Raw genomic sequence first — 15,408 nt, 5'->3', positions numbered from 1 at the left:
GCTCCTTGGTCTTTGGCTTAAGTTGATAGATCTTACATATGCGCTCCTTGGGTGGACCCATAACCACCAGGTCTCAGTCTCTAACTGATGTGATGATGTCTGCAACTGGCCGAGAGGACATCTGATCCCATGAGAGAGATGTGGGCATCCATATATCTTGGGAAGACAATAAAGCCATCATCCTTAGTGTGGACAAGATGCTCTCTGTAGAAAGCCATCTTCGTCCTTAACTGTTGCACTGGTGCCAACCATGTTCTCCTGGTGTTGAGCTAGGCTATGTCTACCCTGATGATCTTGCTGATTTCTGATCGGCTCAAATCAAGGGATGGCACATCAAGGGAATACTGAAAGGGGATATTCTGTCCATGCTGAGGCTATGCAGCTCAAAGCAAGCTGACATCTGTGCATACCAACACGAAGTGTCACCCTGTTTGGAAGCTAATAGGAGGACTCAAGAGCTAGTTGAGCGTATCTATGTCGCGGTAGATCCCGTAGGTTGTGTATGTAGGTGATGGACCGGCTTTGGAGATCATGGATACAAGGGGTCTCTCATTGATCTCCATCCATCATAGGTGCAACTTAGTGATCAAAGCTAGGCCCCCATATCTGCACTCCATATAGCAATGCAGATGTGACCAGCATATCAAATAGTTATACCTTAGGTCAATGTGGTATCTGCTGCTTCTCCCATAGAGAAGGTGGGGCCTGTGAATAAAACTCCCAAGTATGTATAATCCACATACTCCATCTCCTCATGCCTATAGATGAGCTGATCTCTTGACCCACTGTGGTGTGGTATTAAACACCATGACCTTGGTTTTACCAAGGTCCACCAACAATCCATTTGGTCAGCCTTGCAGGAGCAGCTTCAGGGGCATATTTTGTGGCCTGATTTTCAGCCTTCTTCCCCTTGGCAGGATTGGGCATTTGTGAAACCAGACGATTTCCTAAAAAGATTAAGACGGTCGAGGGTAAGAGGTGGGTCATTGAGCCAAATGGCGTGTTCAGGATAGCAGAGGGAAGTGCCCCCTACATTATATTTGTGTGCTGTGTTTTGGTAGCCGCTTCACTTATGATGTGATTTTCTTTGGCTGGCCAGAAGACCTGATGTAAATATTCTCATTTACTTTAAGCTTATGAGAGAGAGAGAGAGAGAGAGAGAGAGAGAGAGAGAGAGAGAGAGAGAGATGTGTGGGAAACTCTCAAGTGTTTTTTGGCCATAATGACAGAGTGCGGTTACTTGGTTAAGCTTTACGTGGGCATCTGATGGCATTGTTACAGCATCAAAAGATGGATCGATCAGGGTTTGGAATATCAATGGTATGAAACTAAAGCCAGTTTGCACTTGTGTTTTGCGAATGCCTTTGATGCTGTTCTCAGTATTAGAAACCTATGCATTGAGCCTGATGGTCTTTTTCATCATCCATCTTGAGTACTAATCTGAAGCCATAAATGCCTGTTTCTTGACTTATGACTTTTTAGGATTCTTATTTTAAAATCTCGTTCTAGGAGGTAAATTTAGGTTGCTTCCTGTTCATTTTCAAAAACATTTTGTATTTATGCTACTCACCATTCCAGGAGGTTTTTACTTATTAGAAGGGTATTTGTGTATTTGCATTTTTTTACTTATCCAATTTGCAGGCTTTGACTCCCAATGGGTAAATACATGTGGGTGGTAAAAGTAAGCTTTTGTTATGACTTGGCATGTTTAGAGCTACTCATTCCATGTACTAACAATTAAGCTGGCAGTAAATGTAAATTATCTATAGCCCTAAGCAAGGATTTCCAAACTGTTAGATAGATGCAGCTCCTATATATAGTGCCTTGCTTGTGTGCATACCTGTCAGCTTTCATTTTGTTTTGTTTTTGTTTTTTGGGGGAAAGAGGGGATTTTTCTTTTTTGGGGGGGGGGGAGTGGGTGTGTGTGGTGGTGTAAGGGATCCTTGCTGGATAATTCTGAAAGAACGATGGTATGGGGCCTCTAGCAGGAGTTATCCACCACTGAGGACCATTTATTTCAGTCCCACAATCTAGCTAAACTTATGGAGATGCATCACAAAGCACCTATAAAAACTTTTTCATTCTGCAGAGGGAAGGGCATCCTTTAACATCTGCAAACTCCGTGAGGAATACATGATAGAGTATGAAAAATTCAAAGTGCAATCACTCATCATTGGTGTGTGATGGATCCCTGCTGGATATTTATCAACAGGGTCTCTATCAGGACTTGGATAAATAGAGAAAAAGGCAGTTTTATAAAACATACATAAAGACACAAAAAATATTATATAATAAATATTAGTATTACTTAAAAAAAGTCCTATTATAGACATGAATGGCTAGTTGCCTCCCCCATAGAAGGGCCATTTTTAATCACAAATAAGAAAAGAAAATTACACACACACACACACACACACACACACACACACACACACACACAAAATCTTGAATTGGAAGCTAGATCCTTGTTAGACGAGAGCCAGGATGCATATCCAGCATTGAGACCATGATCCCGGCTTGTTATATACTCTACATTGTATAGCATGGTCATTACTGAGCCTGGAGTGATAAAAATAATTTCTAATGATGATTGGCAACTTACATTGTATAGCATGATCATTACTCAGCCTGGAGTGTTTTGCCCTTACGTAATGATGATTGACAACTTCTATTTTCTACCAACATGATGTATACAATTTGGTCCAAACCATAGTCTCATTTAGAGCTTGTGATCAAATACAAAGAGAGATTATTTTCCTCTTATAAGCATGCTAGCACGGAATCCTGTCTTTCACACAAAGACAAAGCACATACATGTGAAGTATCATTTTATTAGGGATGTACTTGACAACAAAAGCATTGAGCTTATCAAGGTACATACAAATGATAACCGTGTAAACCTTCTCATGAAGGGTCTTCCAACAGAGTGGTTTGCTCATTGCCTTTAGATGGGAGGTTGTTGGGAATAAAGGCTCACCGTGCGTTTTATGGTGTTCGGGTGTGAACACACCCCTACACTCTTGTACTTTATATATTATCTAAACCTAAAATGGTACACCCCATCATTGTACCAAACACTTCATGTATCGTGCTCTCACTCCCTCTGCTCACTCTTTCTACTTTGAACTTTGCACTCAGTTTGACCAGCCCGACATCTGCTATCCGTGGCATGGGAATGTACTATATCATGATGGATTGGTTGATGGACATTTTATACATGCATGTGAGATTCTTGCTCCTTTATTGAGAAACATTTTTAATTGAGCTATGTGTGAAGGTTTTACAACGAGTTGGACAGAGCATACTATTGTACCGCTCTTTAAGAGTGGGGATCCTATGGTACTGGAGAACAATTGGATGATCATGATTGGTTACTACTTGACCAAGATATTTGGATGCATGTTAAAACATGAGTTTAGTACATGGATAGAGAGAGATGGTTATAGAACACAAGGGCAGATAGACTTTAGGAAAACTCAAGTTGCGAACAATCTGCTTCATTGCCTGCCAATGTGTCGTGCTTGGGCTATGCATAAATGTGATCATCTGTGAAACTGCAGATTGAATGTGAAGCCTTGTAATTCATACATAAATTAAGCATCCAACAACCTGCTATAAGAGAAAGACATCAAAGTAGTCTCAAGCATCGTGACAGCTCAACTTCAAATCTATCTTCATAGGAGTAGCAACAAGCTTGCAGTCCTTAAGAGCAAATCTCTGCAATAGTATCTCAACATACTTTGTTTGACACAAAGCAGTACCTCTTTCATCACATTGCTTAAACTAAAATCCCAAATAATGATGCAATAGTCCTACATTTGACATGTCCAAAGGTGAATTCAACTTAGCCTTAAACTTAGCAATACGTGTCTCATTGGGACTAGTGAGCAACATATATCATCGACATAAAGCACAATGATTAGAGGCATATCACCCTCAAGTCTGACATTTAACATCCTTTCAACTAGACTATTCTCAAAACCGTGTCCCGTTAAATATGCATGTACCTTCTCATACCAAGTTCTAGGTGCTTACTTTAGACCATACATCACCTTTTTCAATGTGCACACTTTGTTTTCTTGCATGTTTTGCACAAAACCATGAGGTTGAAAAACATATAATTCCTCATGTAAATCACTATTGAGAAATGAAAATTTGATGTCCAATTGATATACATCTCAACCATTATGAGTTGTCAATGCACAGATGATGTGAATAGTTGTTATATGGTAGGTGGAAGCAAAGGTTGTTGGAGCTCAGCTGGGGATGTGTAGCAGTTCGAGGAGTGAGAGTGACGGCGAGAGAGAGAGAGAGAGAGAGAGAGAGAGAGAGAGAGAGTGTGTGTGTGTGTGTGTGTGAAAGTACGATTAGATTTGAGTATACCAACAATGTGTTGGTACACAAAGAATACGATGTATTTATACTTGGGGCATATAAGGGTGCATTCACATGTACAACTGAATAGTGTGTATGTACTATACATGGAGGTCAAACGAGCCTTTATCCTAGCAACCTCCCACTTAAAGGTTCGAAGTGAACCTCTACCAACTCCCACTAGTCATAATGCAATACTCATGCTAAGCTCTGCTTAGACTTTTAGTGAGAACATCTGCAGGGTTGTCGTGTGTTTTGATCTTGGTCAATGTGATCAGACCATCTTCCAAAATCTGCCTGATGAAGTGATATCGCACATCTATATGCTTTGTGAGTGAATGATACATGGCATTCTTAGCTAGATACACAGCACTTTGGCTATCACATCCCAAAACTGCAGTACCCATAGACATGCCGAGATCCTTTGCAAGTTTGTTAAACCATATAGCTTCCTTAGAAGCTTCCGTAGCTGATATGTATTCAGCTTCAGTAGTACTCAGTGCGATGATGTTCTGCAACATGGAACACCAACAAACAGCCCCACTAGCAAGTGTAAAGACATACCCGTTGGTGGACCTACGAGTGTCCAAGTCACCTGCTATGTCTGCATCGCAATAACCGTGCAAACTAGATGCATCCTACCCATAGCAAATACACTTTCTTTGTGTACCCTTTAGGTACCGAAGAATACACTTGACAACCTCTCAATGTGTTTTGCCAGAACTTGACATAATCCCACTGCATGAGCAATGTTTGGATGAGTAGCAACCATAGCATACATAAGAGAGCCACAAACTGATGCATAAGGGACTCCCTTCATAGCATTTGCTTCTATGTCATCTTTTGGGCTGCAAATTCTAAAACTTGGCCTTTTTCATATCTTCATTAGAGGCTAAAGTACCTTTCAACAATTTTACCTCATTAAACATAGCATTACGACAGTGAGTAATTTTCTTGGACTGAGGTAACCACACTCTATAGCCAAATTCACCCTTATCACCATAGCCCATGAAAATGCCTTTGATGGATTTTGGGTCAAGTTTGTTTATCGGCTCATCTCTAATATGCACAAAAGCATCACAACTAAATATGCATAAATGGTCATATGAGACCGATTTGCCAGACCAAACCTCCTCACAGATGCCATTATTTAAGGACCTGTTTGGACTCCATCAATGATGTGCTTTTTCTCCGAGCTAACCATTTTTCTATGGTATATACAACACTGTATTTGTGTTTTATCCCATGTTCAGTGAGATGCATTAAATTTCTTAGACATATATCCTTCCTCAATCAGAGGAGAGAGTTTCCACTTTACATTCTCACAAAATTTCAGCTATGCTTACAAACTGCTTGAAGCACAAAAAGTTAAAACACTTCAGACTTAGCTTTTAAATAATATATACTCATGCGTGCCTAGAGCAATCATCAATGAAACTCATAAAATATAGGTAGTTACCAAAAGACGTTTGCATTGGACCACAAATATTATTGTGTTTAAGTTGTTGTTTGCAAATAACTCTCATTGAACCATCTTTTGGAAATGAAGTATGCTGCATTTTACGCAATATGCAACCTTCACAAATGTGTTTTCAAGGTGTCTCATGAGTAGGCAATGAAGACACCATATTTGATTTCAGTAGATGCAACAAACTAGCAAAATTTCGATGATCAAAATGCGCATGCCAAAGTTTTGTATCTAATATTGCTTGAGAATTTCCAATAGTATATGCCATGTCTTTCACATATTTTTCATAGTTATTGAGCTTATATAGCCCACGGCATAGTGAACTGGATGTAATAATTGTATTGTTGAAAATCAAGCTCATCAATGTTATTGACATTGACTCTACTTAGTACAGCTGTAGCTAGTTGTTACTAGTCATGTGTGGCATAATAATGAGTTGGTCACACACAACTCAACAAGTTAGAGATGTCTAGTTAGTTAGTGACTTACTTGCATACATTATGTGTGACTTAGACTTATAATATTTTTTTTGTGTTACACAATGAATGAATAATGGAAGAAGAGAGAGTACACTCCTCTCTATTTATAGCTCCTGTTCTTGTGTGTCTCTTTCCCTCTTCTTGAACATAGTATCAAAGTTCAGCTTCGCGGAAGTTGGAGTTTCTTCAGTGTATGAGAAACCCTACAACAGTCTGGTTTTTTGCAAAAGCCATATCTTACTGTAGAAATGGATTTTGAAGAAATGACTTGCGCTCCCTAAGTGTTTCGATGTGGTTTACAACTTTGGAGAAGAAAGTTTTTTCAAATTTTGCACGGATTTTGAAATATTCAACATAGACTTTTGCAAATTGGCTGTTTACTGCCGTGGACAGCACTCTCATTTTGGCCCTAGATGTTAGTAAAATGTTGGCAAAATTGCTTAAGAATGCTTATGTATGTGACTGTAGATTTATTCCTTGCATGCTCCAGATGCTTCCATATTGCAATGTTTTATGCCTTTAGCATTGTTTGCTCAGTTTGGAGCTGGTTTATTGCTGGTTATAGCAGGCCTTATTCTAGTTACTGCTCTTAGTAAGGATCTCCTTCATGTTTGCATGAGTTCTATGTATCCATTGGCGCTTGTATGGACATGTATTGATGCTGGGATATTGTGGTGATGTCTTGAGATGTTTTTGAGCTGATTTGGGCTTGTGTTGAGCTCAGTTAAATTGTTATTTTTCTATTGTAATCTAGTTTACAGCTAGCACTCATCTGGATAGGTCATCCATAAAGCGGTTTGATACTGATTGAGTGCTTTTAGTGGATGTATTGAATCTTTGGGTGTCATGGACACATATGAAGATTTTTATGGGAGTTTTTAAGCTGCAGATTTGAACTGCATTTGCTATCTTGAATCTTGGTTACATTACCACTAATTGTGGTAAATACACTTGGTTTGTCTTGAGCAGTTGATGATATTTGCAGCTATAGCTAGTTAACTGTAAGAGGGTTGTGGAGACTGTTTGAAGGCATTGTTATTGCCTATCTGAAAAGACATTGTATTGTCTTGAACTGGTAGCATTATTGCTAATACAATAGGAACTGATAATATCACTCAAATTATGGGGGAGAAGCTTGACAATAAGAACTTTTCTCTATGGAAATTCAAAATGTAAAACTTTCTAATTGAAAGAGGTTATTGGAAATTAGATATTGGAGATGATGTTAACAGAGATTGCCCGATAGAAATCCTACTCCTGAGTAGTGGAAGTTGCAAGAACCATGCTAAATGAGAAGAATTTACCGAACCATTATTGAGCTAAAGCAGTTGTAACTGCAGTATATGCCTTAAATAGATTTCCTACAGTTGGTATTCATGATCTTACACCGTATGAGAAACTATATGGACACAAACCATATATCATCTATCTTAAAGTCTTCGGATATATTGCTTATATACATGTGATGAATGAGAAGAGGAAGAAGTTAGATCCGAAGGCTGTTAAGTGTGTCTTTATTAGCTATATATGTAACAAACCTTTTGTATATTAATTGTTACGAAGACATGTTGGCTCAATGATTTTAAATTAATTTGACGCTCATTTACTTTAAAAAGGGATTTGTATTATTTAAGTGTTTCAAAATATGGATAAAAACTCATCTTTTTATTTAAGGGTGACCAATGGCTAGAGACGAGATGCCCAAGAGAAATTAAAAGTTTAGTCGAGTGGTTAAATTAACCAGAAAGCTCAGATAATTAAGACTTTTACACTCAAATAGTCACATTGATTAGAAGCCCATATAATGAGTGGTTTTAGAAAGTGAAACCAGATGCTCATGATTGAATAAATAAACCATGAACCTATGAATCTATATAATGAAACTCTCCAAAAGTTAAATTTGGTAACTCTTAAAATTTAGAAGGTTACTATTTTTGAAAGTTGCACAAATGGAAATTTTGTTCGCATGAAAGGCTCTGGAATTTCGCAAGGGAGAATTTTGTTTTGAGTAGCTATATCAAATTCTTAATCATTTGAGAGATTTTTAGAATAGAAGGTTTGGAAGCTTTTTTCTTTAGAAAAGTGGCATGTGGCATCTAGAATAGGACATGTGCCATTTTAAAGAGACAAGTGTTCTCATACTTTCATTTTTCAATAAACACTTGTTATTTGTGGCCTCTACTTTTCACTTTTGAGCTCCGAAGCCCCACACCTATAAATTGGAGGTCTCTCTTTTCATTTGGATAAGCTCTTATGCTAAAATTTCAGCCACATGCTTTGTACTATCTTATTTATTTCTCATCCAAGAAGCACGGAGTTTGCAGAAATTAGGGTTTCAAAAAACCTAATTTTCAGAATTGCAATAAATGAGTGCTTTTGTATATGGTTTGGGCACTTGGTGCTTGTGGTTTGTTTCAATAAATTCTTCTAAAGGGGGAGGAGCTAGTTTTCTCTCTCAACGTGGTGTCGACTCCTCTCTCTCTCTCTTTCTCTTTCCTCCCCCCTTTCCCTCTAATTTTCATGGTGATAATTGATCGAGTTGATTACGTTCAAAGTATTGTCATTCTCACATCCTTCCCTGTGCTTACAATGCACATGACGGAAAAGCTTACAAATGCTATAATCCAACTACCCATGAGACATTTGTTAGCAGGGATGTAGTGTTTGATGAGCTAGCTTCATAGTATCGTGGTTCAAATGTGGTTGTTTCTGATGGACCAACAGATGATACTCATGTTGAAATTCGTATTATGGATAGTACCACTATTAGTGGGCCTACAAGAGACACATCCTCTACAGTTAGTCCATGGACAGGTCGCTTGTGCAGTCGTGGTTCCATGTCCACTAACACGAACATGTCAGTGAGGGGGAGATTAGATAAAGCCAAAGAGAAGATGTTTGAAGATGTTACTGTGCCACTTACTTCTGGTTATGAGCCACCTAGTAGTGATAGTGAACTTGGTATATTGTTTGTTACTACACATGGAGTTAGGCAAAGGAGGGATGTACCACCTCATGAGAGGGAATCGCATAGTGCACTGCAATTAAGGTTATAGAGAGTTAGAAAGCTTGTTGATTGGTTGACTTACTGTGGGTATCGAGCCAGACATTTGCTTATATGACTAATACAAAGTTCAGTAAAGCACTTGGTGATGAGAATTGGTGTGCAGCTATGGATGCAGATTATGCAGCATTGGCTGAAAATGACACTTGGGATTTGGTCATGTTGCCTGAAGGCAAAACGTGCATTGGCTGTAAATGGGTTTACAAAGTGAAATGCAAAACAAATGGATCTTTGGAGAGATACAAAGCACGATTGGTTGCTAAAGAATATGCGGAGCAGTATGGTCTTGATTATAAGGAGACTTTTAGCCCAGTTGCAAAAATGGCAACTGTGAGAATTGTCATTGCTTTGGTAGCGTCTAAGGGATGGAACCTTTGGCAAATGGATGTAAAAAATGCATTTCTGAATGGAGATTTGATTGAGAAAGTGTATATGGAACAACCTAAGGGTTATGCTCATTCTAATTATCCGAATCATATGTATAGGCTAAAAAAAGTACTTTATGGGTTAAAACAAGTATGAGACCATGGAATGCTCGGATTAGCTTATATTTATAGTAGCTTAAATTTCAAATGGAAAATGCAGATCATAGTTTGTACACTAAGCACATAGAGATAGGGTATGTGGTCCTAGTTATTTATGTGGATGACTTGATCATTATTGGAGATGATGACCATGGTATTGTTGAAATTAAATCCATGTTACATGTGAAGTTTTAAGTGAAAGACTTGGGAGAGCTGAAATATTTTCTTGGCGTTGAGATAGTAACTACACTTAAGGAATTTGGTTGCTATAAAAACATAATGCGTAGGATATACTAATCAAGTGTGGAATAATGGATTGTAAGCTCCGAAAACACTGCTAGATTAGAATGCAAAGCTTGGAGTTGATATTGGTAGTGATATAGAGAATGTTACAATGATTCCAAGGGGGATTGATTAACGCAAACCTCACTTGGATACAATTAGGAGAAATATGCAATATGTGAAGGATACTTCTGATTATGGATTGTTTTATGAGTTTAGAAAGCCACTTGATTTGATAGGATATATAGATACTGATTGGATTGGATGTGCATATGATAGACAATCAACCAATGGTCATGCTTTCAGTATTGAAAGTAGTATGGTTAGTGGAGCAATAAAAAGCAATCTATAGTTGCTCTCTCTAGCACAAAGGCAGAGTATAGAGGTACAACCCTAGTTGGATGTGAAGCAGTTTGGCTCTTGAAATTGTTACATGACTTGGGTATATAGATGGATAGGAAGGTCACATTGCATTGTGACAACATGAGTAGTCTATTGTTGGATAGCGACCCAGTTTACCATGCTAGATCAAAGCACATACAAGTTCATTATCACTTCATCAAGGAAATGATACTTGCAAGAAAGATAGATTTGCTTCATGTGAAGATTGAAGACTTAAGTAGTTGACATCTTTACCAAATCACTTGGTAGAGATAAGTTTGTTTACTTCAAGGTTTTACTTAGAGTACAATAGTTGACTTAAGCTTGAGGTGGTGTGTTGAAAAGCAAACTCATTTTTGGCCTTCACCCACTTCGAGAACAATGAAATTTCCCGAGGCAATTGCTAAATCCTAATTTTTGTCACAAATTAGGGTTTATAGCAAAGATTCACCTAAAATCTCCACCTCCAATGGTTGGATTGTTGTTAAACTTGAAGCAAAGCTAGGAAATGACTAGAGAAAGAGTGAGAAAATTTAGAGTTTTGACTTGAGAATTTAGTGATTTTAGTGAAATAGAGTTGCTAATCCACTTTTCCACCCCAAATGGATTCACCAACAGCAAAGGGAGCATTACAAATTGTAATCTTCAGGAGAGAGTGCATTAGCCATCATCACTAGCTTCTCCTAGTTAGGAATATGCAACCAACTTCACCTAAATGGTCTCCAATGGTTGAGAAATGGCCCCAAAATCAGCCAGCAGCAACCCAACCTCTCTTCCCAACAGCTTCAAAATGCAAAAATGAGATTTTTTTTCCCCTTCGATCCCAATTCAGCTTTCCCAAACTTACATGAGCAAGTTTTGCCAAGTGGCAACCTTTCAAAGTGAATTCCAGCATTATCCAGCCCATTGAATTAATTTTCAGAATATAAACTCTATAAATTAATTTAATAAGTATTTCTATGCCTAGAAAAATAATCTGACCTGCCAATAATTAAATTGGCTAGGGCACTTTATCTCCCGAGAGTCCTTGTGTCACTTTTGACTATTATAATGATATTAAGTCTCATTAAACACCACATCTGTAGTGTCTCCACCTTATACTTATGGCCAAATAAATGAATTAGAGAAATAATTGGCACTCGATACCACTTAATATTTGTGTGACATAACTAAATGCAACTTTTGCCTTGGTGGTTAGAGCAGTGTTGAGTTTTGGCATGTGGATATATCCCTTATGGTTATGACAGTGATTATGATTTGTGTGTGTGGATTGTAACTAGTTAAAGTGACTCAAATTTAACATATAGCATATTGCAGTGCAATCGAGGACATTGCAAGAATTTCAAGGGGGTGGTCTATCATGAGAACGTGAATATTTAATGCTTTGCTTAGCATTTGACTAAAAGTTAATCAAATGTGCAAAGGTGGCGTGCATATGTGAGGTGTAAATTAACTATTTCATCATGTGCTACATATGACCCCGAAATATCAGTTGATGCCACAAAGGAAAAAGTTCTAGTAAGCTATGCCTAACAGGTACTTGGTGGCAGATTTGGGCCTAGACCAATTTATTAGCTACTAATATCAATGGTGACATTAGAGAGTAGGTATTAATTAATTAATTAATTCTGGTGTAAGGACTAGTCTTGGACGATAAATTGGCCCATCCAATTTTATTATTGGCTTGTGAGATTTGTTTTTAAAGCACTAGAATAATTATTAAATTAATTTTGAATTAATATTCTGAAAAGTAATTTAATAAGCTGGATAATGTTGGAAAATGGTAGTAGAAGGCTACAAATTGGCAAAGCTTGGCCATGCAAGTGGACAAAACATTTTTGGGGGTTGGTGGAAGTCTATTTCAACCATTGTGAGAGAGAAGAAGGCTGCTAGAGAGCAGGGAGATGGTGTTGATGTGATTTTCAGTCTCTAGGGACCGGTCCTACAGCAGGTGACAATAGTTTGGAGCCCTGTAGGTGCAAGTGATGGCAGCCCAGCTTGTTGGTTCATTTTGACAGCAAGAAGCACTTGGATTAGATGAGGAGATCAAAGAGGCTCAGTTGTATTCCATCCGTTTGCAATAAGAGCTAAAGAAATACCACAAGAGGCGCCATTTTTTGGGCCAATAGGTTGTCCATTGTCCAAGATTAAAGTAGTGAAGTGTGCATTTTCAGCTTATGTGACTTTAATGCTTACAATAATTGTTAATTAATTAGGTTATTACCATCTTCGCCGAGAAAGAAGACCGGTTTTAGTCTATAAGCTCAAATTCAAAATAGTTGTGCCATTAATGGCTACAAAGTAAGGCTTTATCACCAAATGGTATTCGTCAAAGCATGGGATTGAGTGTGATGAGACCTTTGCACCCATTTCATGTAGGACTAGTATATGCAACATAATTGTGTTGCGCATGGAATTTTAATTCGCATGTGCATCAATTGGATGTGAAGACCACCCTCTTGAATGGCAAGTTACATAAAAAGGTTTATGTTGCACTTCAACTTCTGTTCAGAAAGGCTTAGAGAGCAAGGTGTAACATTTGTATAAGGTCTTGTATGGTTTGAAGCAAGCGCCTCAAGCATGGTATAAGAAGATCCATGCTACTTGATTACTCTTGGTTTCTGTGACTTGCTGAGAGTGAATATGGTCAATGTTTGCATTGTGCAAGCATAGGGAGGATCTGCTGATACTTATCATTTATGTGGACGAGGCCTTAAAGGCTAATTTGCAGAGATCTTTTGATGTCATTGATCTTGGTCTGTTGCAGTACTATCTTGGTATTTAGTTTGCTTCAGTTGAGGGGAGGCTTGTCATGCACCAGTCCAAATATATTGGGCTGGAGGAGTGAGGGAAGGGGAGGGGGAGGGGTGTTTTTGAGTGAAGAGAGGGGAGGGAGGGAGCTTCTGCTAAGAAGGGAAGGTAAGGCTGCATGTGGTTTCAGTGATTTGCTTACTAGTCTTTTTTGTCGAGGATGACAGGTTTGAGCAACATATTCCTAATATACGATTGTCTATATTTTTTATATGGCAGTGCGATACCAACTAGATGAAGATCCAAAATGTTTGAAGGTGTTTCCAATACCATTGCACGATAAGAAGGGCACTGCTCTGCACTATGACAGGCTTGCAGTTTCTCCTGACAATAGAACACTCGCAGTTACACACGGATCAACTCTTCAATGGCTTAGTTTAGAATCAGGCGAAATTCTGGATACAGTTGAAGATGCACATGACGGTGAGAGGAAGCTATGTTACCTTCTTTTTCTGGCATAAATAGACCTTTTGAAATTTCCTTATGAGGTGATGGAGCTGTTTCTATAGCCAGGCAATCTGTGCAACTGTTCTTTCAATTTAGTAGCAACTCTCTTACATTCAGATGTTGTGTGCAGGGCTTATAACATCCATTTCCTGGACACCTGATTTGGTTCACACAGGTGAAAGTACATGCCTTAAGATTATGACCAGTTTGCTAAATAAATTATTAGTACACTAACAAATGCATATGTACTTGTGTCACAGAGAAAGGACGAGCAAAAATTTTGGCAACTGCTAGTGTAGACAGGAAAGTCAAGTTGTGGTTTCCTCCCAGGTGACACTGATGCTCCAATATTGAAGTGTCACAGTTCCCCATCAGAGAATCAAGGATTTGAGGGATATGAGCCATCTTATTCAAGTAAGTGCCTGCTTTTCATCCAGAAGATCAAAATCTTCTAAGGGGATTATGAGATCATAAGATTTGTAAGTGATTTTGTGCAGCAGATACAAGGTGGCCAGAAGATGTCAATCTTTTATTTGAGGCTACTGTCGCACAATCAGTTTTAGGGTGAGCTGGATATTTGAAAGCTTAATGGCAAGAGTGAAAAGGGTCCCCTATCTTTGGGGTCACATTTACCTTGAGGTGTTAAGAGCTGTTTTCAAAGCTGAGAATGGAATTTTGTTAAGACTTTTTGTCGACCAGTTGTTTGATTCTTTGAATGTATATTAAGGTCAGTATTATTTTTAGGGCTTCTAATTTAAAGTGTAGCCCAGAATTTTATTTTGAAGGGCAATCTTAGCATATCAATTGTAAGTCATTATCTTGTATACCTTTTTTGCAATGTGCGGTGGTTGTATTTATAAATATTTACACCACCCAAAGAATAGGGATAAATGACCTTCTAATGAAGGATAAGCAGCAGATTTAAGCAGTTCACAAGCAAGTGTAAGAGCCCTGTCTTTCTTAGCTAACCTTTTAACCAAGAGATGAGCGTCGGCAAATGTGCCTGCACTATGATTGGCCAAAATACCCCTAGCATTATGCAGCCTTCCAAAGACTGTCATTTCTAAATGCCCATATTTTTTGCACAATTAGGCCTCTCATAACTTGTAGAGCACACAAAGTGGGGATATCTTGAACTTCTTTACAATCCCAAAAGAGGTCTCCTCGCTCTTGCAGAGTACACAAAGTGGGGAGATCTGTACGAAACCTAGCAAGTGTGTTCCTTGTAGCTAGTTTAAATGTTAACTTGTGGGAAGGAGTGGCAGTCTGCGTTTTCCAATCTTTTCTTCCAAGTCCTCATTATAGCTTTGGGGCCACCCTTTGCCATAGATTATAGGATGGGAAATCATCTGACCGCAGGACTGCCCAATGTTGTCCTTGAATACTTTTGGCCAATTAGAACCTTTTGTGAAGTATCATGGATGGTGAAACATCTACCCAGGGTGAATCTACCACTAAATATAAAGGACTGGACATCAAACCTCCTAGTCAAAGCCAAGCAGGCTCATCCCCTAGCCTCGAAGCTAGCAGTACCTTGGGTCACAACCATCTCCCAAGAATTGGCATGTCATACTACCA

General features: G+C 38.6%; 1 protein-coding gene across 3 annotated transcripts in view; it reads left to right on the top strand.

The window, feature by feature from the left end:
- The window catches only part of LOC148035135 (Transducin/WD40 repeat-like superfamily protein), a 76,646-nt gene extending 62,012 nt beyond the window's left edge, over positions 1 to 14,634 (top strand). For 2 of the 3 annotated variants that reach the window (XM_087680106.1, XM_087680103.1), the window contains 5 exons: positions 1,230 to 1,320; positions 13,603 to 13,806; positions 13,961 to 14,005; positions 14,091 to 14,244; positions 14,331 to 14,634. In XM_087680106.1, coding sequence (XP_087536232.1) covers positions 1,230 to 1,320; positions 13,603 to 13,806; positions 13,961 to 14,005; positions 14,091 to 14,164 — 414 coding nt within the window. In that variant the 3' untranslated portion in view covers positions 14,165 to 14,244; positions 14,331 to 14,634. Of the gene's footprint in view, positions 1 to 1,229; positions 1,321 to 13,602; positions 13,807 to 13,960; positions 14,006 to 14,090; positions 14,245 to 14,327 lie in introns of all 3 variants that reach the window. The other variant, XM_087680105.1, reaches the window with a different exon arrangement.
- Positions 14,635 to 15,408: the final 774 nt, after the last annotated feature.

This window comes from Lygodium microphyllum, chromosome 6 (assembly GCF_053477565.2).
Source record: "Lygodium microphyllum isolate KBCC chromosome 6, Lygodium_microphyllum_v1.1.10, whole genome shotgun sequence".
NCBI classification, from domain to species: Eukaryota; Viridiplantae; Streptophyta; class Polypodiopsida; order Schizaeales; family Lygodiaceae; genus Lygodium; species Lygodium microphyllum.
This window is presented reverse-complemented; position numbering and strand designations above follow the sequence as displayed.